Below are 24437 nucleotides of genomic sequence, written 5' to 3'. Positions count from 1 at the left end.
TCAGGGTTGACACCATTTGTTGTTTTTGTAATTGTTAATGTGTTGTTGTTAATGTTGCTATGCCGACACGTTGATGTGAAGATTCTATTGTTAGTTAGGAGAGGAGAGTTAGGGGCTCTGGTGAACTGAGACTGCTGTTTTGTGCTTGTTTTGTGCTTGTTTTGGCATGGGTTACGGCCTGGCTACAGTAGCCCTTGCATTCAGAAAATAAACACCAAGAACGTCAGTGTTACCTCACACCAGAGCATCACTATCTTTAATTTAAATCCATAACAAACACATTTTACTTAAAAGGAAGCTTCTGTATTGTGCATTATTCAGAACCTTATGATGGAGGGTCCGCCACCCACTTCCCTCATGAAAATGTTATTGCATTGCCTGCTGTGTTCTTCTAAGTGTTTCATGTATTCTTTTGAATATATTTTACTGCCATTATTATTTGTGGAACCTACCAGGCAAAACAACATCTCCAAAAGCAATTGAAGGATTGCTCCTACTAAAAACAGCCCACTCCTTACTTATTTTGTCACAGTTTAAGGAAGAAATGTTGCACTTGTGTCTGCTATAAAGGTATAATCTATGACACCCTTGAATGATTATGTTACAATTAGGACATTTCAAATCACAGCAACTTAATAAAAGAAACAAGTCCGCTGACTTCCGTGTTCCGCGTTTTGTTATTGTCTGGTTGGTGTCTTATATGAAACAGCGACATTGTGCAGTTTATTGGACAGACTTGTTTAAACTCATAGTGTAATTTTGGTGCCATTTTGTCTGGTATCTTTAAATCGCATTTTTATTTAACATTTTTGACAGTATCCGTGAACTTAATTCCCTACTCTTAACTGTGAATACAATGCATGTTTATTGGTTTTAAATGCTCCTGAAATTAAGTGTTGCTTGACTAGCCAATAAAGAGGTGATGTTGTAATGTGTAAATTGGACGTCACTGAAGACCCAAGGGTGAAATGCATGGCCCACCACTGGTTAAGGCAATTTAAGATCTGGAATGATGGAATATTCCAGGCAAAGAAATAACACTTCTACCTCTGAGACAAGCTGGTGGCAAAACCTCCATCAGAAAAGTTACATTGTGTACCTTTAACGTGAAGCTTACCTTGGAGAATTTGATCATTTCTGTCAGCTCTCTGCTTTTGCCTTTGCCTTTTAGGGAGTCCCTAAAACAGTGACACAGTTTTACAAAAGTGAATGAAGTATTAGGTAAATATAATTGTATAATAATTTAAGTAATATAATTTGTAGTAGGTGTTTGTGTCGCACCCCTTCTCCGTGGTGGGCTGTCTAAAGTACTTCTTGGCAAACTCCAGCATGTCATATTTACTGTCCTGTAGAGCTCTCTCATCCAGCTCTCCTTCTGCAAACCCTTCAAGAGACACTTTCTGAAAAAAAAACAAGGTGTAGTAAAGCATTTTACTTCTATGGTTTAATAAGTGCTAAGACATAACATATTTAGATCACCATGTTACTTTTTATTGTTTTGAAAATGCTATAATCACCTAAAGCATGTTAACATGTATTATAAGTATTATTATTATAAGTGTTATATTATATATTATATTATATGTATTATAAGTTTCTGTTTTGTTTTTGACACTTTGATTCTCTCCTCACTCCCCCTCCAGAGCACTATCACAACACAGTCAGCGTGCAACTCGCTAATAAAACTACTGCACATCACATCAGGTTTGTCAAGTTGCACAGTGTACAGTTGTGTACATGTTTTTGTTTATTTATGAAGAATTGTTGTGTGGGAGCATGGATGATGTAGGCCTTTTTACAAGGAGTACAATTTGGTTAATTTAACAGTCCTTCTTTAAAGTATAAAAATTGCATTAAAATGTAAATGGTGAGCTAGCATTTACAGGACCCATATTGCACTATTTTTTGATCTATGTTATAATGTTGTTTCCTCATCAAAAACATACCTGAAATTGTGTTTTGTTTCATTCACACGTTTAACACACAGATCCTCTGCATATTTAGGCTGAGTTCTTCTCTCATATGGAGAGCACTCTGTTCCACCTCCACTGTGTTTTTAAACTCCATGCCCTTCACTAGGATCATTTTGATAATTTCAGCTCTGGAATTTCCAGTTTCTACTAAACAAAAGGTAAAAGGTGGCTGTTACTTAAACTACCACTTTTGAGCTTTAGAGATATAGACAGACTAAGAATAAAGGATTACTCAAAAGTGTGACTGAAACAAAACACAACTCCAAGTATGTTTTGATGAGGTAACATCTTTCTAACATTACTTGACGTTCAAAAGAGTTAATTTTGCGTAATACAAAAGTTTTAAAGATAGTTTGCCATGTGTACCTCGATGGTGTGGTCGATCTCGTGGGCAGCCATGGTGGAGGCAACTGCAACAGCCACAGCAGAGGACACAGCCACCTGCCCTGGGCCCCCCCGCGGCTCCGACGTACGGTCCAGAGGTAGGGAAAGGAAGTCAGGCGCCGCTACTGGCTGAACGCACTCAGAGGGAAATGCCCCAGAGCGACCAAACACAGCACCAAACTTCCACCCTGCACACATAAAGAGAGAAGAGTGTCTTTAAAGGGCCCATATTACGCTTTTTTCTAATCTGTTATAATGTTGTTTCCTCATCACAAACACACACGGAGTTGTCTTTTGTTTCATTCCCACATGTTTAACACACAGACCCTGAATATTTAGGCATTCTTCTTTGAGTAATCCTTTATTATTAGTCTGTCTACATTTCCAAACGTGTGAATGAAACAAAACACAACTCCAGGTATGTTTCGGATGAGGTAAATGAGGAGGTAACATTCTAACATGGCTAAATACTCACAAAAGTCAATTTTGTCTAATATAGGACCTTAAACTGTCATTCATTCCATGGTCCATAAGGGTACTATATCATGATTTAAATAATATAGACCTAAAAACAGGTTGATGTAATTTCTCCCTAGTCCCGGAATGGTCCATGGTGGAAAAGATATCGCGATCAAATTGAAATCACAATTTGAGTTGGAGCAATGATCAAATTGCAGAGGTTTCAATTATTTAGATAACAGACCTAAGCAAATAATTGATCTTGTTGTACCTGTAGTTGTAAATCTAATACCTCTACAAACAAAAGCGATGGGATTCTTGTATTAGTTTGGACACAGTAAATGGACACAGTTAATGCTCTAGCCGTCGTGTTCCAAATAGGAAGTGAGCAAGTGGTTCTGGTTGCTGTTGACTTCTATTGAAAAATCTTTTCCCCTCTCTCTGTAACTGCTGCTGTCAGGATCGTCAGTCTTAAGATGTCCGTATTAACTCACTCTCCACTCCCTTCATTAAGATAAGAATGAACATTAATAACAAACCAATCCGGTCCTTGCTTTCCCTGAGGTTACTCCCGCTATCATTAGCAACAGGTTGATTGCGACCAACCCCTGCCAAACCAGCGGTGCAAGTGGGAAAGGCCGTTACCTTCGACACCATTGCTCCTAATTGGCTCTGTTGTTTCGTGCTCCAAACCTGTGCAGCCCTAGTAGGAAAACGTTTCAAAGGTTTCATCTGCACCAAGTTTTTGAAATGGAGAACTTTCGGCTACCATTCTCTTCCTCACAGATAACAATGCAAATTAAATATTGCGGTGAATTCTTGTGTGTATAAACTCGTAACACTAGACTAAATACTTTTTATTATTTATTTATTTTTAATGATTTTGCTTAATTGCTGTTATATGCAGCGGTAGTACTCAATTATATTTACGATGTTACATTTTTTTGGTTACTCTTTCCACTGTGAGTAAGTTTATAAGTGACAAAAATATTATATAGTATTACTTAAATTACTTAGCTCTGGTTACATGAAAATGAAAATCTTTACAATGGTACTGGCATAGGTTGGCATTAACTGGTTGCAAGTAAATGTACAGCTCAAATTCATAATAATGTTGATAATTGCCCACTGCTGTTCAGACCGTCTTACCAAAGTCTGGAGTGTCTCTCTTTAGGTCCTCCAAAAACACTACCTTCTTCCGCACCACACAGCCATAACTGAAGCCTATGGACACAAGTACAACAACGGTAACAATCTATACATCCATAAGTTTATAAAAGCAGCATTTATCCCTGAGCTGAATATGTTTGCTTGACTGACCCTTGTCCAGTCCATCCATAACCTGCAGCCTGATCACGTCTCCTTTGTGGAAGTTTAACATGGCGTGGTCGTCAGACACAAAGTTCCGCTCGGCAATCACATAGTCAGAATTCTGAAAGAGAAAATGAAAGTTTACATAAATCACTGAAGACAGAAATGAAGTCAAATTGTGATTTATAGGGCCCAACCGATATATTGGTATAGATTCTCAAGAATACAACAATTTAGTCCAATTTACAGACAGATAAATGTCCTTATATGTGGCGCTGCATCAATATTTATCTGCAGCAGTTTGTCTGTGTGTCTGTGACTGTTTTGTTAACATCAGTGTGCTCTGACCGTTCACTCGGCTGCAGCACTTTGAGCACTGGCTTTAAATGCTCTTCTAATTTTAGAATAAAAATGAACTTCAGCCCAGATCAGACCAGCACAAAAATACTGCTTGTTTTTATCCAAGAGCAAGCTGCTGTCTTATTTTTTTAATATTCTTTTCAAGGACAATCATTTTGAGTCAGGATTGAAAGGAATGCAAATACAAATGTGTTTTGATTTGATGCTACTTGTTGTTCTTTCACATTGGTTAGCGCTTGTTTACTGTAAGCAACCACAGGGAAAGTGACAGTTTTCTCATACATAGGCAAACCGTAAAGCGACTAGTACTGTTAATCTGAAAAAGAGGCGGAATAACAGTAAATGTAGGCCTAAATAAACCCGACTCAAAAGAATAATAGCACCAAACCTATGTTTTATAGTAAATTATAACATCAGTAACTAGATCGGCTGATAAGGTTTGAGAAGTACACATTTTATCTGAGAATTATGTAACTGTGCAGGAGAGGCAAAAACACATTCACAATTTGACCTGACATTTCTACTAAACTAAAGGTAAAAGGAGCTGTTAACTTGAAATCTGCGGCTTCATGACATCACAAGGTGGAACAGAGCATTTTGAGCTTTGGATGTAGACAGATAGATAATAAAGGATTACTCAAACATGTGTGAATGAAACAAAACATGAGCATTGTTGGACAAAAAAATAAAATATTGGGAAAAAGTAGGTTGTTGATGTTGAGTGTAAGAGGCGTACCTTTTTGATTTCACTGATGAATGAGTCGATGAGGTGTTTGACCTGTGGGGCTTTGGCTGAGAACAGGATCAGCTTCTCATTGGTCAGATTAAACTCCAGCATGTTTTCAGACGGGATGGTCACAAACAGAATGTCCGCATAACTGTGGGAGAAATCAGATGATCTAATACAAGCTTGGCTCAACCATCTCTCTCTTTTTATCTGTGTTGCAGTATTGCCCCCATTATTGTTTAGTTTCAGTAAATTCATTACAAAATAACATAACAATACTAAAACTAGTATAGAAATTAGATATTCATACTAAAAATAGCTTTAGAATGATGTTGAGCTGTTTCAGATTAGGTATAACACCACATAGACTAGAATACACTCGTGGACCACCATGGAGCCTACCTGGACCACTGAGGGATTACACAAGGCCACATGGGAATATAAAAGAAAGTACTACAGTTTAATGTTGAAAATCACATTCCGTTGTCTAAATAAAGAGTGTTTTTATTATCACCATGGAATCAGAATCAGTATTGAGTATTGAGCCTTAGAACATGAGTGCACTAAACTATTCAAAAGTGGTGGCTTTACTCAAACACAGAAATGCTGTCAAAATGTGAATGTTTCTTCGGAGATTTCTTTGAAAAACTGTATATCAGACATATGGTAATATATGCCGTCCATTTGAAATTGTGGCATAAAATTCAGTGTTTCCCACAGGTTATGCATGACTATAATGGCAGATGTAATGCTTATTGAATCATTTTATCAACTACAATTTTTTGAGTAAATATGTCACTTAATGACTGTACTAATTCAAAAGTGACTGATAAATATGAAGTAAAGTGATTGCTGGTTGTACTATCATAAACGTATAGAAAAGAGTAGCACTTTTAAATACCAATTTGACACTCAGCTTATTTAAGACTATGGGATAGGGATGTCCAGCTTTTTCTGTCCTTTGGCTTTAAGTATCTGCTGCTACCCAATATCAACCAATACTACTATAAACAGAAAACATTATTTATTTAAAACAAAATTGCGTGCAAAAAAACAAAAAACAAAAAATCATCCAAATGTGTTTTGTAACTGTTATTTAGCATTTACAGTAACTACAGAACAGCTTTAAAACCTATTATGAGCTGTTTTGGAACAACATTGGCCAGTAACGTCTTTGAATCAACATCAATCTGTAACCATAATGGGGCTAACGTAGCCTCTTCTATTAATGGGAAACACTTCAGATTATAAAATGATTTGCCCTCATTGGTGCATTGTGCTTACGTGTACGGCCTGAGCACTCTGAAGTAGTCTGGAGCGGCCGCGCTGCTCTTCACCGTCTTCAGCAGTTTGATCCCACTGTGGGACACAGACAGCACCTGGACACCTGTGCCCACGCTGCCCTACACATGCACAACAAGACTCAGTATCAGCTGTGAAATTTCAGAACTGAAAAAAGATGATCTTTATTACTGATTAGTAATAACTAGAGATTGGACAAGACACAATTCCCACAAGACGAGACAAGACATGAGATTGGGTCCACAAAAATGAGACTACACAAGATTTTTACATAACTTGCATTAAATAAACTGTGCAATCGAGTTTAGAACCACTGGACACACCTATTTTGTTTCATTGCTCCATGTTTGAGTCAAACATACTCAGTCAAAACAATCAAAGGAATTGACCAGTTTGTGGCTGTTGGTTTGTTTCAAAGTTCAAGTTTGGTGAGAGTTAGGACCACTTTTAAAAGCTCTTCTTGAATTACTATCTCATGACATCACAGAGTGTTTTGAGATCTGCAGGGACTACATATGGAGGATTACTCAAACATGCCTAAATTGAAGTAAACACACTCTTCAAAAGGAGACACCTTTACATGGTTAATGCTCAAAAGGCACATGTTTAGCACATAATGGAATCTTTAAGTCTAAAGCCTGGTGTCCATTGCACAATTTTTGAAGGTCACATTACAAGACATAGGAAATGAAAAAATCACACTCATTTACAGTGTGCGATAGTTCATGGCTTTTTCAAGTTTGTCAGAGCAAATATCAGGCTCGTGTGGCAAAGTCAACATACAGTAGTCAGGCTGGTTAGCAGAGGTTAACGACAGATGCTAGCAGTGTTTTGACTATGGAAAAAAAGTGTCATGTTTGCTCTTCTTCTGTTACTTTGATGGAGAATAAATATTTACTGTTGACAGACTGATAGTAGACGCAGTGAGAGGAGTGCTCATTCTGCAAACAAGATTCCAAACTATCAGACACACTTGATATCAACAAACAGCCAAAATTGTGCAGTGGGCACCAGGCTTAAAACAAAAATAAAACCGAAATCTTCTTATAGATAAAAAGGAGTACGAATTCCTGTCATAAAGTTGAAATCTACAGTCTGTCTGCGGTTTTGTTTGGGAGAGTCTCACTGATGCAGGGAAGAGTCTGGAGAAGTAGATCTCCCAGTTTTCCCGTGCAGCATTGATGACGATCTTCTTCACACTCTCATCCACAGGATCCATGTTCTGTTCCACGTTGTGTTTGGCTGTCACATACACACACACATGCAGGGTTTCCATGATTCTTTGGGACATTACACTGACTTACATTCATTTCCTGGAGACTGATCCTAACCTTAACCATAGTCACTAGTACTTGCAGGGTTCCCATATTTTCCAGGACTTTTCCAGAACAGATTATCCCCTTTTTAATACAGTTTCTATCATAAAGTTGAAGTAATAACGATTTATTTTTAGTCGTAGGACGCAATGTGTTTCTCTGATTGGTTAATCCATCTGTCAATCAAACCTACTGGATATTGAGGAGACAGGATACAGTTTCACACCGTCTTTGTAAAGTATTGTACAAAACATGCGGTGCTGACTGGCCAGGAAAAACTACACACAAAATTGGTTCTAAACAAGGACTAAACCCAGAACTAAAGCAGGTCTGAACTGGCACTACAACAGGACTAAGTGTACAACAAAACTACACTGAGGTCAAAACAGGAGCATAACAGGATAAGATTGCCAAAACTGTGAGAACACTGTAAAATGATTTGATTTCAGCATATGGTTTACTCCTATCTTTATGTAAGCATATTGACAGTCCAGCCGCAGTAGCTCACAAAGACGCATTTGTACAGAAGCAGATCGAGGGAGAGGGGAGCAGACAGCCTACCGAACAGAGCCTTCATCCTTTGCCTTTCATCGCGCGTGATGCGGACACAAGCCTCCGACAGCGTGTCATTCACAATCTGCAACAGAGAAGAGCACAGGAGGAGAGGGGGCTGCTTATATGGGCTATGATCTCGTAATCACACAAGAAATACACTTCTAAAATATATATATTAGTGTATTGGTCGTAAATGGTTGGTTTTGAGACTTTGTAATAGTACCTGTTTGAAGATGAGATCCAACACTAAAGGGTTGTTGAAGCTGTCCTTGGGATAAAATACCTGAAATGACAGAGACAGGGTGTTACTATTATTACTATACTATGTTTTAGGGTTGTCAAAAGTATCCAAAAAATTATACTAAAACTAGTATCCACACTAGATATTAATTTAAACGAGTACTGATACAAAAAGTCACATTCACAGTACAGAAATGAACCATTCCTGAATACCTTTAGAATAATCTTGAGCTACATCAGAACAAGTATAAGACACATAGATTAGTATACACCCTCGGACCAGTATGGAACCTACAAGACTGCATGGTAATACAAAAGAAAGTACTACAATTTAATATTGAAAGTGTTTTTTACTACTGTCATGGTATCAGAATCGGTATCGAGTCTATTCCTTAGTATCGAAATCAAGTCAGAAGTGTTTGTATCATGACAACACTACTATATTTACATCTTTGTATCAGTAGTGCTGTCAACATATTAAAATAAATAAATAAATAAATAAACAATTTGGAAGCATTTTTTAACATTCTTGAGAAAATGATCTTGAATATCTTATTTTACAAATCTCAACAAATTATTTAGAAGACCAACTAATTTATGTCTAGATACTGTACTTCATAATGAATCTATTTAACAATATGATTCAGGTTCGGTTGTTGTAGGTTATTAGTGTAAATTCATGATCAATGCGAGAACTGGTTTTGATTAATCGCATGACAGACTTAATGTGTAAAATCAGAACAGAACATCCAAATTGTTTTAATTAGCTAGACATTTTTCTATCTTTATCAACTTCAACTTACTTTTAGTGGTTAGATTAGATGAAAAATATTTAAATAGGGGAATTTTACTCCTAAAGGGGATTAACTGCTAAAAATTAACATATTTAGATCACTACATTAATGTTATTCTTTTGAAAATGCTATATTCACCAAAAACAACATCTTAACATGTTTAACAATGTTTTTAAGTTTAAATTTCACTTTAATTGTTGCTGCTCTGAGTCTCCCATCCCTTTGCTCCCCATGTTAAGTTATTCCCCCTTCAATCAGTGTGTATCCTCTAACAAAACAACAAACCTACTGCACATTGTATCAGGTTTGTCAAGTTGTTGTCACAGTTTTGTATCCTGTGTTTATATATTTATGGAGAATTGTCATGTGGGAGCATGGATGACATAGACTTGTGGGCTGGGCATTGCACAGAATCTTACAGCTCGCCGTAAGGAGGGATCCAAAAGGGTCCAGGAGAGCACGCTAAATTACTCAAACATGCATGGAAGACATATAAAACAACTTCAGGCACGTTTTTGATGAGGGAACAATGTTCTAACATGGAGGAAAGCTAAAAAAAACGTTGCATACTTTACATATAAAACTTTGCTTATACAAAAGACTTTGCATAATACCTCCTCTTTAAGTAACTGTTACTTCCAAATGATATTACTCAGGTAGGGGGCAAACGTATATTGATAAAACACTAAGTAATTGCACAAATGAGTGAATATAGCAACAATCTAAAAAATAAATCTTTCTATAGTGTTTTTGGCCACACCTCCTTCCGCAGGTAGAGCCTCCAGGGCACATTGGTGTAGGTGTAGTGCTCTTCGTTGGGGGCCTGGTGGAGCTGGGTCTGGATAGACTCTGTCTCTATGGGAAGATCTCGGGAAACTGCAACACATTATTTTATTAAGAGCTAAACATGAACTAAAAATAGTAACAGACATTGCCAAAAAACAAGAAACTCTAAACAACAGGTGTGTTAGTCTTAGTGTAGTTAGCCCCTCCCTTCAGATAGATACTAAGTCAGTGTCCATCAGTAATCTGACCACAACTGAAGAAGCGCTTTGAACGAGCAGCATCTTCACTCAAAAAATATTTAGTCCAGTTGACAGAATAGAAATAGAATTTTTCTTTTACTATGGATCACACCTGGATGACTGATGGTTTACAAATTAAATGTGAGTAAACAAATATATAGTAGACTTCTGTTTCATTTGCTATAAACAATAACGTTACATAGTGATGGGACTTTATGGCTCTTTTGTGTGATCCAAATTGAAAAAGCGGTTCAAACGACTGGCTCTAATATTTATTTATATGCAGAAGTGTAAGAACTAATTTTATCTACAAACTAATCACAAAGAGTGGGAGCATGTTTATCCACTGAAAATATGCACAATCTAAATGTTAAATGTTGCACTACAACAATAACAACAGTTTGGTTCTTTTTAAAAATGAGATCCGATACCAATCATTCACATTAAAGAACCGTTCAAAAGAGCAAACTTGTACATGGACTGTTCTAGAGCGGGAGAGGCGATACAGATAAAGAAAATATCAACGTATTCATTTTTATTATGTAAATTACCATATTCAAACAATATTATGGCAATCCATCAGAAACGTGATAAAACAAGCCTGGTTGAGGCTTGGTTGAGCTTCAATAGACACAAAACATGAATAAACCACTTTCCTTTAAAAGCTTTGCCCATGTAGCTGGAGGTAACCCAACAGTGTATAAATGAAACTGGACGTACTTGGTGGAGGTGGAGGCAGGGGGCGCTCTCTGGCTCTGGCTTTGCTTTTAATAGGCTGAGGGGCCACATCCTGCACTGGGACCCGTGCTGGGGAGGGTGCGGGAGGGGCCATAGCAGTGGGAGCGGGTGCAGGGGCCACCGGACGAGGCTTGGGCTGAAAACACACACAAACACAGAAAGGGCACTACAATGAACATTTACTATTATTACAGGTCCTACATTATACAAAATTGACTCTGGTGGGCTTCAAGCCGTGTTATAATGGTATGATGTCACCAAAAACAGACCTGAAGTTGTATTTTGTTTCATTCACACATGTTTCAGTAATTCTGCATTATTAGTCTGTCTACATCTTGTTCCACCTTATGACATCATGAAGTGAAGTTTTCAAGTTAACAGCTACCTTTTACCTTTAATTCAGTAGAGATTGGCAATTCCAGGGCTGAAATTATCTAAATGATTCTAGTGAAAGTGTATGAAGTTTAAAAGCACAGTGGAGCATTTCCTGTATTATCACATAACATCACAAGGTGGAACAAAGTGTTTTCTGTATGTTTTTGTTGAGGAATCAACATGGAAAACAGTGTAATATGGGCACTTTCACACTTATTTGAGTATTCAGTACTACTGAAGTAGAGCAGTAGAAATATATGTGAGTACACTTGGAGCAGGGGGGTTGTCCATCTGTGGTTTAAGGATCTGTAGAGCTTCATCTCGAGGAGTCTGTTTCTTGTTGAACTTGCCTTCGGGTCTCCTGTTCAAAGCAAAATTGGGAGACTTTATTCAACCTTATAATTCAGAACACTTTCCAGTAGAATGGAGAATAGGTTGGTTTATACACTGATAAAGTCAGGCACATTACAGGAAGTTGGTAGAAAGTTCAAAATTAAAAGGTGCATTGTGTAACTTTTTTGACTTCTTGTCTCAAGGAAAATATTACTGCTTTGCCTGGAGTTTCCCACATCATAGCATAAACCGTAGCTAAGTAGTTAATGTAATATGTTCTGATTGAAGTAATTTAAAGTAATGTTATACATATTCAATTATTTACTCTAGTAAGTACTTTAAAAGAAGACATATTATCTGCTCTGTAATTATAATCTATGACACCCATGGATCATTATGTTATAATTGGGACATTTTAAACTGCAATATTCATCTAAAACAATTTAATAAAAGAAACACATCCGCTGACTTCCATGTTAGAAAACTGCTGTGCCCAATGGGAGCTAATGTCGCCGTAAACATCACAACAAAGATCTGTGAGGTTGTTGGCACCTCCGATGAATAGCTACAGATCACAGTAGAGAGCGGCAGATTTTATTTGATTTTATTTTTTTATTTTTTTATCAAAAATGACAACGTCACACTGTCGAATCACACCTGCATCACTGATTAAGGAAATGAAATTGGAGAACACAGTAAGTACACAGCAGTGGGCGTATACGGGTGGTGGTGAAATCGGGAGTTGCAAAATGGTGTTTGGAAAATAAGCAATTAAAGACTGCTCAAACAAGCATGAGTGACTCCAAATACAACTTTGGGTGCATAAATCGTGAGGGGAAGCAACAATAACTGTGAAAAAACTAATTTGCAGAAAAGATCCGCTTTAAGCATTGTATATAGCTTACCTCTTCCCAGGAGGCAGGGGCTCAGGGGGAGGAGGGGGAGAGTTGTATCTTCTGATGATTTCTAAAAAAAAAAAACGAATAAAAAAAAACATCATGTATTTTGTATAGAAAATACTGTGTCACGTATTTTGAAGTCAACAGTACATAGATAATAAAGTTATTAACACAAACCTTGGACATCATGACTGGGCACAAGGTGGTCTGTTGAAGAGTACTTCACCACCTCTCCAGCAGAGGATGGAGGAGATGTAACCACAGGAGCTGAAATGCACAGAGCACCAAGGCCTTCAGAGCATGTTTGTGGCCCACAGCAAAAGATGAATCTAATGACTGTGCTCCACATATGATGTTTGAATGTTTAGAGCTTTGACTAGTTTAGATTTACAGAGGAGTAGGACCTTGATTATTATACTGAAGGAGCTACAGCAGGCACTGGCGTGGGTTGCAGCCGAGCGTGAAGAGGCTGGGATGAGAATCAGCTCCTCCAAATGTGAGGCCATGTTTCTCGCTATGTTTCGACCTTATGGTCATGAGCTTTGGGTAATGACCAAGATTGTGGATACAAGCGGCCGAAATTAGTTTCCTGGAATTGGCTGGGCACTTCCTTAGAGACAGGGTGAGGAGCCAGCTGAGGTGGCTGGGGCATCAGTTCAAGATGCCTCCTGCATGTCCCACCAGGAGGAGGCCCTGGGGAAGACCCAGGACACACTGGAAGGACTATGTCTCTTGGCTGGCCTGGGAATGCCTTTGGGTCCCACCGGAGGAGCTTGAGGATGTGTCTGGAGTGAGGGAAGTCTAGGAGTTCCTGCTTAGACTGCTGTCCCCACAACTCGGCGCCAAATAAGCGGAAGAAAATGGATGGATGGACCTTGATTATTGTCTCAATACATACAACTTCTCAACAGTGAGCAGGCATTTATAAGTATAATAGTATAATATCCATTCATTCTTCATATAGATCTATTAAGTTAAGACACTTAACACACAGACAGGGGTTGGTTTTACTGGTTTTACTTCTGAAACCAGCCTGAACTGTTATAGGTAATTTAAAGAATACTCATTTATTATAGTCTTTTTCAGTGGTGAGTGTGTCTGTCTCACCTTGCTTCATGGCAGGTTTGTCCTTGTCTATGGGCGCAGCTGGGGCTTTTCTCCTCTGGACACTGTCTTTGCCTGACTGTAGATGAGAAGACAAAAGACTTATTAGAGAAATACATAAATGAGAGCTTTGAGAATTAAAACTATTCAACTATTCAAAACATGCATTATTTTAAATAATTAAAGAATTTTAAAAACATCAGTCTCAGTATTGTTCTCTATAATTAACTCATTTTCATAGCACTCTGGTTATAAGATAGATTGGGCTAAATATGCCACTTTCCATTAACAGCATACTGTCCTAAAAATGTATTAAATGGTTAAAATTTTAAATGGCCAGATCAGAGACTAAAATACCTTGGAGTGTCATTTGTCACCAGACTTGTCAGACTTGACTATTAAGGATACACAGTTGAAACCAGAACTTTAACACAATTAAAAAGACACACATTTTTTCTCTTGAGATGTTGCTTCAGTATTTTCCACATAATGTTCTTTCCTCATCTATTTTGTAAAGTGGACCAGTCCCTCTTTTTGTTTTTGGGTTGATATGCACATTTCGAACCAAAGCACGTTCATCTCTGGGACACAGAACCCGTCTCCTTCCTGAGCGGTGTGATGGCTGGACATTCTCATAGTGTTTATACTTGTGTATAATTGTTTGAACAGATGAACGGGGCACCTTCGGGCATCTGGAAATTGCACCCAAGGATGAACCAGACTTGTGCAAGTCCACAATTTTCTTCCTGATTTCTTTTGACTTTCCTATGATGTTACACAAAAAAGCAGCGAGTTTCACGTGCGCCTTCAAATACATGTATAGGAGTGTCTCTAATTAACTCAAATGTTGTCAGTAAATCAGTAGTTTCCAAAGATATGACATCATCATCTGGGTTTTCACAGATTGTTTAAAGGCATAGTAATCGTACTGTATGTACACTTCTGTATGTAAAAAAATGCAGGGGGTACTTAAATGCAGGGGTTTTTAAACTTTTAGCCCTGGACCACTAAAGTAATGCAAAATAATACAACTGACTTGGGATCCCCACAGGTATTAATTTCAATATTTAAAAATATATATCAAATTCAATGTCATACTTGTATATCTTGAAATCATATTGTAATCCCCCCATGCTTTGTATGGGAACCACTGAACTCATTTATAGTTTCAATTAACGATTATACTAGTAGTCGACTAGTCAGCAATTTATCTTTTGATTAACTAGTCAAGTGATTATTTCTATTCTACATTGGGATTATTAAATACATTATCCAAAAGATTGACATGTGGGGAGTGAAGGATTCTAGATAGAGAATATTTACAATAATACAGTGTACTATTGATGAATGTCAGAAATAGTTTATTCTTTTTTGATATTTTGATTTAATAATGCCACTGTCTGTTATTAAAAAAAGGGGTCTTTTTGTATGTGTTTTAGACTCCGTATAGTCCAGATAATGATGATCTAAATATGGCTATGATTATTATTAAAAGGAGGGCTGCAAAAATGACTAGTCGACCATAAAAGACGTTGTTTGAAAAAAATGTAGATAAATATTATTGTGTGGGCTTCCTGGCAATAGCGGTTTTCACAGTTGCTAAAAATAGATAGTGACATAACATCATAAAGCATTATGGGATACTCTGTTAGACAAACAAAACTTGTCTAAAATAGAGCTGGTATGTTCTCCTTCATCAAAACAAAACATCCTCATTCCCAGTTCACTAACTTGTTTTTTCATACACAATCTCTGGTTTTACTAAATATTTAAATGTAGAATGTGTTCCATGTGCCAGTTTGTTTGTCTAAGGTTGGAACATCATCTGTAAAGTGGGATAATGGCAAAACATGTTTTTTGTAATACCAGCAGCTTGGACATAACTAACCTCATTCGCCACCCCATTGACTTTGGGCTGCTCTTGTTGGCTGGTCGTGGCTTTGGCCTGACCTTTGGCTGCCCGCTGGGACACAGAGGCAGCAGCAGAGTGGTGTGGTGCCTGGGCATAGGGGCTGGTGGGGAGATCCTCAGGTTCGTATGGAGAGGGGGTGAAGTTGGCGTAGGGACTGGGGGGTATGTTGGCGTACGGACTTGGTGGGATGCCAGCATAGGGGCTGGCAGGGTGGTGGGGCAAGGGGCTGGTGGGGGGGCTGGTGATGGGCGTGGTGGGGGGACTGGACACTGGGCTGACCATGGCCATCGCGTTCATGGTCACCTGCTGTGCCTGGGAAAATAAGAGGCAGGAAGTTAGCTTAAAGGTTGTTCAATACGACCTTTAAAGTGCATATGAAACAATTTTTTTAAAGTGCATGTGAATCAATGTTGTAGAATTATAAAATGGAGCTGAAGGACAGGTAAAAATTATATGGTGGAATTTGCTGTCAGACTGCAAATGATTTTTTACCTGGTTTATGGTTTAATAATATATGATATATATAATATATGAAGCAAAAACTGGCTCAAAGATCAACATTCTGGTGGTGGTGGCATTATTCAACACTAAAGCTATGAAAGAGGAGTTTAAGACATGAAGGTTTGAGGTACTGATTGATATAAGCAGCACTCACATATAAATGCAAGTTCTGATCAATCTGGAATGGTTCTCAGAAAGTGTTCAAGCAAAGGAAAAAGTGGAACATTATGGTGAATATTTCAATCTGATTGATCACAATAGATGAACAAAACAAAGAAAATAATATGTATTTCTGTACATCTCTCAGCATCGCCGTGTTTTTTTGGTTTCTCTTGGCACTTTGTCTTTGTCTTCTGCATAAACCGTATCGCAAGAATGCATCTTGCTGTGCAAGGTTAGGTCTGAGGACCCAATCTCAAACAAATAATGATGAGATTCAACATCTGTGGATTTCTATTATCGATATTTCTTTCAAAAACTTCCATAGAGTTATGTAGACACTTGTCCACCATCTGACATTAAAGCATCATCAAATACTACAATGTGAATGCAGCCTATTATTTTATTCGGTGGAATGATACCTAAGAAAAGAATTACACTTAAATCAAGAGGCAGTTTGAGAAGAAATAAAGTTGAAAAATACAGACAGTGCTAAGTTCTAAAAAGGAATGTGAAGTCAAATGTAAGTAAAGCCAGAAATGACTTTGTGCATTTTTGCTCTGGTCTTAACTTCCCTCCAGTGGCTCAATGGGTGCTTTAGAACTGAGTTTAAGGTTTTATGGATCAATGTAGCAGATCCTCTTCTAGAAAAGATACATAGTGCACCTTTAACTAATGTAGTCTGCATTTTGTATTTTCCATATTTTCCCAGAAGCCATTGCAGCAGGTCTATTGAGTCTAGTTTGCCTGCACGTTTGGGCTTATTTTCGCCCTTGTTGCCTGCTCTGAACTCCTTGGTCAGCTCATCAAACAAAGACTGAATGTCTGTAAATGTCCCAAGACTAAGCCCGTGCTGTTTTGTATGCAGGGACAGAACAGAGTGAGAGACACAAACACAGCTGGAGCTCCAGACGGACAGGTACCATGATAACGGCCTGCTGGTTGGCGATGGTCTGCTGCTGCTGGGCCAGAACAGCCTGCTGGGCATCTGCAGGGCACAAACACAGTCACACACACTGTCAAAATCTGCACAAGCTACCATGACTTCAATTTACAATATCAATTTGAGCATTGGGGTCGCAAGATAATTAGTTTAATCAATAATCAATTTTATAAGCAAAAATAAGTCATTTAATGCAATCTTTGTGCTGAAGAAATATAAAAATGTAAAGTATAGTCTCACGGATTTTAATTTATCATTCTGTAAGATTGAATTCATTTCATAAAGATCATCACATACATCACATAATAATGTGATAAAAGTCACTTAACTAAACACAACAATTTGATATTATAACGTCCCCATTTTAGTATTTTAAATGCATAAAATGAATGGTGTGTTCACACTTATACCTTTTTGGTCCTGGTTTAGGCCTACTTTGCGTCTTAAAGGTATATTATGTAACTTTTATTTATTTATTTATTTTTTTCATTTATCTTTATACAGGGACAGCCCAATGAGAGTACCAGACTCTCTGTTACAATACAGTACAAAACAAACAAAAACAAACAAAACAAATAACTGCACATGTCCATTTAAAGCATTAAAGACAGGTGCAGGTGTGATTATAAATGTTTATCACTAGATTATTAAAATGCATTAATGGCACCAATCTCTCCAGGTTTGCATGTCCTTGAAATGTATTTCCTTTTTAGGAAGCAAAACAACTGGAAGCTTTTTTTCCCCCAATTTCAGCTCTAGTGCGTAGTAGTGTGTTTTTAGATGTAGACAATCATGACATCTGGTATCAAATGTTTCTATATCAAAGTTTAACAAACAAGTGAGATATTGAAGTATAAATACATTTTATGCAGTGTTCTTCTGACAGATAGTGATGGCCAACCTACCTTTTCATGTGTACAGTGATGTGGTTTTTATTTCATTGCCCATTATGAAATGAAGTGCTCAGTGAAAGAGTGAATCTAAAGGTTTCAAAGTAGAGGCTGAAATCTGCATGTACAGTTGAAACCAGAAGTTTACATACACTATGTAAAAAAAACTGTCTGATATTAAATCTGACAAAAATGTCCTGTTTTAGGTCAATTAGGACTACCAAAATTATTTCTATTTCCTAAATGCCAGAATAATGAGAAAAGACTTTATCATTTCTGTCTTCAAAGTCAGAAGTTTACATACAGTAAGATTACTATGCATTTAAACAATCTGGGAAAACCCAGATGATGATGTCATGTCTTTGGAAGCTTCTGATAGGTTTATTGACAACATTTGAGTTAGAGATGCACCTATGGATGCACCTATGGATGTAGTGTGTGTGATATGTGTTTGAAGTCACACCTGAAACACACTGCTTCTTTGTATAACATCATGAGAAAGTCAAAAGAAATCAGCCAAGATATCAGGAATAATAATAATAATGCCTTGCACTTGTAATGTGCTTTACAGGCTTGTCAAAGCCTCTCAAAGCGCTACACTATAGTCATTATTCATTCATTTCCACACTTGGTGATGTAAGCTACTATTGTAGCCACAGCTGCCCTGGGGAGACTGACGGAAGCGAGGCTGCCAATCTGCGCCATCGGCCCCTCCGACCACCACCTATCATTCACGCACACACCACTTTCATACTAGGCAATGTGGGTGAAGTGTCTTGCCTAAGGACACAACGACAGAACTTGGTCCGAGCGGGACTCGATCCGCCGACCTTCGGGAAGAGAGTTGTGGACTTGCACAAGTCGTGTTCATCCTTGAGTGCCATTTCCAGATGCCACGTTCATCTTTTCAAACAGTTATACGCAAGTATAAACACCATGGGCATGTCCAGCCATCACATTTGAAATGCATATCATCCCAAGAACAAAAGCAAAAGACCTCGTGAAGATGATGCTGGAGCTGGTAAGAGTTTGTCATTATCCACAGTGAAACGAGGACTGTACTGACAGGTATAAAAAGGACACTCTGCAGGGAGAAGCCATTACTCCAAAAGAAACAATGCATAATGCATTGCAAATCCACACAGGAACTAAGATCTTGCTTTTTGGAGAAATTTCTAGTGGTTTGACAAAACTAAAATTGAACTGCTTGGTTATAATGAGTTTCAACAAATGGGTCTTCCAAATGAACAATGCCCTGACGCATACTCCCAGACTCGTTAGAAAGTGACTTAAGAATAACAAAGTCAATGTTTTGAGTGGCCATCACAAAGCCCCGATCTCAATACTATTGAAAATGTATGAGCAGACCTGAAAAGGCATGTGCGAGTATGGTGTCCTACAAGTTTGTGGAAGGATAACCAAAACATTTGACCCAAGTCACACAGGTTAAAGGCAGTGGTCCCAAATATTGATGAAATGTATGTAAACGTCTGACTTTAAAGAAAAGTAATGAAACATTGTCCAAAAAAAATCCTTCTCTCATTATTCTGGCATTTAGCATTTCGTGTCAGACAGTAAGAAAAAAAAGTGCATGTGTCGTTTTATATAGTGTATGTAAACTTCTATATATTATATAACCATAATCCAGTGCAGAAAGAAAGGTTGCAATTTCTTTTCTGTAATTCAATGGGATACAAGATTTGTTTCTATAATAAAATTTAGATTTTAGACTGTTACATAATTCAGAGATATATATTTTAAATAATACATTCTTGTTGGGCTAAAACACAAGATATTTATAGATGGTGACTTTCAACCAATGTAGCATTTAGTGTATAAACATTTGCAGCTTACACATCACTTAAGTGTTTTTAGAAAAAAAAAAAAAAAAATCATATACTTTGTTTTATTTCCATTCAATAACAATTTAAGATTTTTAAGGGAATTTTGGATTTCATTAAAATCTTGCTGCAGTTTTAAAATGGCCTAATCAGCAGAGGGAGCACTTTCATACAAAACATCTGCATATAAATGTATGAGGCTTTCTCTTAACTTGCAATAATGAATAAAAATAGTAAAAAGTAGCAGGTCCAAAATGTAGCCTTAGGGCACTCCTTTGCTAAAAGTACAAAAAAAAAAAAAAAAAAAAAAAATATATATATATATATATATATATATATATATATATATATATATATATATATATATATATATATATATATATATATATATATATATATATATATATATATATATATATATATATATATATATATATATATATATATATATATATTTAAACCCATCGGTTACAACTGCCTGAGTTCTGTTTAAAAGATAATTTTGGAACTAATTACACTTAGCATTGTCAAATCCAAGATGTTTCCAATACTTCAAGACGATTTTATGATCTACTGAATCAAAAGCTTTAGTCAAATCAATAAACACACAATTTTACACACAATGTGGTTTGTCATAAAGGACTGTGAAAATGTCATATAAAACTCTGATTAGGATTTGCATGATGATGTGAGCGCTTTCCCTTTTGTTTACTATTTGTAATGAGGGACCAGTTAAAAGTTGGACCCTTTGGTTTAGCTGCACCATGACAACCCCATGTATCATGCTGAGCAGGGGTAGAGGTTAGCTGACTGCATCCCACACCAGCAGGAGTGGTTTTCTAGTTCTGTCATCCTCACTTCCAAGAGTAGACAGCTGTCACAGTGTGTCAAGCTGGCAAATGACACCATAACACAAGAGCCTCGAAAAGAAACCGACTGCACTGAGATGACTTGAGACAGATCGACACAGGATTGACACACTTCACACTCCGCCAGGAGGTATGTGTTTGACATGTAATGTAGAAATCCTCACTTAATATTGCAGTAGCATCAGAGCATAAGAATATTTACATCAGTTCTATATTTCTTGAGCTTGTAACTTTGATTTACTGAGTAAAAATGCCCAATAGTTTGAAGAAGTTTTTGTCACCATACTCAGAGCACGGAAGCAGCAGTCCGTAGTTGTTTTCATGGAAATGTTACTACTTTGCCTGGGATGTTTACATTTATTCAACTACAGGTATCTTTATTGGGCAAAAATATATTGAAAACATACATTTTTGAGATCTGCTCCGTAACTTGGCCTGATTATGTCACCTGGTTGTCTCCATGGAGACATGCAATTTTGTTGAACATTCCAGGCTAAGCAATAACATCTCCATGGAGACAAACAGGTGGCATACCCTCCACCGGAAAATGTACACAATGGCCTTTGATGTAAACTTGTGGCCAAACCCCCTTGTCAAAGCTTAACCTCATCAGATCTCAGAAGCCTTGCTTCATCTCGTGGAATTTATGTCAGGTTTCACCCCACTTTCTAATTATGTGCACTAATAAATGCAAATAAACCTAAAATATTTTACTATATTTAGGTATTCAAAACTGGTTACATTCTATTTAGTTTTTTATGATTGCTGTCTTAATCAGAAGGTTGCCAGTTCATTCACTCAATCACTTAAACTATTAATTAACTATTATTAATGTTGTCATTTTAGTTCTTGTGTGTTGCTTTTTGGAGAGCATTCTCTCCTCAGATTGCTCTCACCAGGAGTAACAGGTGCCACTGTTGCCACCGGTGGCAGCATCACACCTCCCACCGGCAGCACACGCACAGCTGTGGAAACAAACACATGTTAGCTGGCTCTGGACAGATAACATAGCACAGTCTAAACTGTTGTTTCACAGTCTGACCTCCAGGGGGCAGTGAGGGGCCACCAGTTTGAGTCCCTCCAACACCTCCAGCCCCTCGCATCCTGCTCGCCAGCCCCGCTGCAGACTCCTCCTGTTACACACAATAGTACCATACAGTCAGTGTTTTTTTTTACTTAAAGGTTTGTAGAGTAAAGACTGACTTGGCTTGGTTGGCCGATAATTGCAATTTTTTAGCATAAGCCACATTTTGTTTGAAACAAAACACCAAACGTTTTGTGTCTCCAGAGTTCACATGGCCCTCCCCTGTATTTTGGATTTGGTGAGTGGGCTGCAGGACACAGAACAAGTCCTGAGGGCTGTTACTCTCCTCAGGAAACTGGTAACTAGGGTTTATCGCACCTATGACCTGAAGAAAAACGCTGGAATTCCAATTGAACGAGTGAATCCTACTTGGGAAAAAAGCATACGTGTCTTTTTATAAAGTGTTTGTAAACTTCTGGTTTCAACTGTACATGAAAAAAATGCCACCTTAGTATAACTAACAATAATTTAAGTGGCTGTACAGTGCATGATGTGCTATGGGGCAGAACAAATGGACAGAAATGAGCAATGATAATACAAAATAACTGGGTGCTGTTGAGAGTTGTGCACATATGAGCCCATGTCCTGCTGGACAGCTTGAATGAGCAGGCAACTGGGTTGCTACAGACCTTATTCTGCCCCAACCCCTTCTTCTGTAAATCCGACTAAATAGCACTTTCTTTGTGGTGGCACTTCCGGTTAAATGGGAATCCTGTTCCTTTCAATGGAGAACTTGGAAGTTTTGCAGCTAAAATATTATACGAACTACATTGATTTGTGATAAATATTCAAAGTTAATTTACAACAACAGCACTGCAGCTTCAAAATGGCTTTGTAGCCTACATAGAACTAGAGACATGGTCTCTGGGCTGTATTTTAGTCGATCTGTACCTGGTTTTCCACCCCTTTTTTGGCACACCGTATGAAAATCAGATGATAATTGGTGACGCCCTGGGTTTCCCTCCAAATGAAATTTTGAGCCAGGAGGAAGATCAGTGGAGATTGAAGACCCCAGACAAGAACCAAAAAGAAACAGGTTTGGAGTCACTCAAAAGCCTTGGTCCACTGCAAGGTTATGATTTAGACCAGGCAATCCAATCCTTCCCACCAATAAACCGGAATCCAGAAATCAGAGACAGACTGAACTTTGTGAGTCTTTGTGAATGTCTTCTGCATCTAGATCATAGAAAGAGGATAACACCAAGTGCAGCCTTATGTCACCCATTTATAACAGTGGAGTTCTTGGAGGACAACCAATAATAAACAAGACAACCCAAAATCAGTGGGACTCACTCCACACTCACTGTGTAGAGAATGAAGAAAATTTACTAGAGGAGTCTCAACATACAGAGGAGAAGTTAGTCATGTTCTGCTTCAAGTTACCACTGCCAATGGCTGTTTACATTGAACATTATAGACGTTACTGCTGAATCAAGCCAAACCACATTCTGCAGTGACAATGGAGACAATCTTCTAGAGGAACTAAAACTGGGAGAGGAGAAGTTTGCAAATATCGGCTTCAATTTACCACTGCCAAGAGCTGTCCACGTTCAGCATCACTTTGTCTCTTATTTCAGGATTCACAGACTACAGTTTTAATTTACTTCAACCTACTACTGCAATTTAATTTACAGTGCAGGTTCCAATCTGCACCAGACTCGCACTCAGTGTAAACCCCGTGTAATAACATTCAATTCATATTTAATTCATCCATTGTTTTTCAAGGACCTTTTGAGCATTACAACCAACTGTAATGAAATTAGTCAAGATAAGTCAAGTTTATTTCCTTTCCTAATTGTATTTCACAGAGCCACCACATTTCAGTGCAACAGTAGATGTAGTAAAAATAATTTAACAGCCAAACTGTTGCGTGTTAGCAGTAGACCAACTTTGCCTGTGGAAATGGCAAATCAAACTATTGCACTAAAAAGACGGTGTTGGCTGAAAAATAGTTACATAACAGTACAATTAAATAGATAGATAGTAATAAATATATTGGTATAGATAGAAATCATATTCCACCAGCATTATCTTCACACTTTGTTGTGGCTTCAGTAGGAATCACTGCTAGAATTCTAGGGAACTCAGAAATATATGTGTGTGTGAAAGAGTTTTTCCAAAAACAGGTACATTGATTATCAGAATGATTGAAATCCAAGCCACTATTATCAACTTTAATGTATTATTCACTATGATCTAACATGATCAATAAAGTAAATAAATGTATTTAAAAAGTTTCTCTTTTACTTTAGTTTCCAGACTTCAGAAACAGTCCTGGGCAAACCGACTCCTCTTATTTCAGGATTATTTGAAATAAGAGGGGTTATTTCAGGATTCACAGAC

The 24437-nt window shown here is 37.7% G+C and overlaps 1 protein-coding gene across 1 annotated transcript in view; it reads right to left on the bottom strand.

Moving 5' to 3' along the window:
- Positions 1-24437, bottom strand: part of myo15ab (myosin XVAb) — an 84962-nt gene that overhangs the window by 14047 nt on the left and 46478 nt on the right. The window contains 20 exon segments of the mRNA XM_055221620.1: positions 1118-1178; positions 1282-1400; positions 2340-2545; positions 3966-4040; positions 4137-4248; positions 5224-5365; positions 6499-6617; positions 7643-7758; positions 8394-8469; positions 8611-8670; positions 10182-10297; positions 11167-11320; positions 11827-11920; positions 12798-12858; positions 12969-13058; positions 13899-13974; positions 15784-16119; positions 17391-17455; positions 21907-21975; positions 22053-22143. Coding sequence (XP_055077595.1) covers positions 1118-1178; positions 1282-1400; positions 2340-2545; positions 3966-4040; positions 4137-4248; positions 5224-5365; positions 6499-6617; positions 7643-7758; positions 8394-8469; positions 8611-8670; positions 10182-10297; positions 11167-11320; positions 11827-11920; positions 12798-12858; positions 12969-13058; positions 13899-13974; positions 15784-16119; positions 17391-17455; positions 21907-21975; positions 22053-22143 — 2238 coding nt within the window.

This window comes from Periophthalmus magnuspinnatus, chromosome 1 (genome assembly GCF_009829125.3).
Source record: "Periophthalmus magnuspinnatus isolate fPerMag1 chromosome 1, fPerMag1.2.pri, whole genome shotgun sequence".
NCBI lineage: Eukaryota > Metazoa > Chordata > Actinopteri > Gobiiformes > Gobiidae > Periophthalmus > Periophthalmus magnuspinnatus.
The sequence above is the reverse complement of the archived record's forward strand: the minus strand, read 5'-3'. Positions and strand labels throughout refer to the sequence as shown.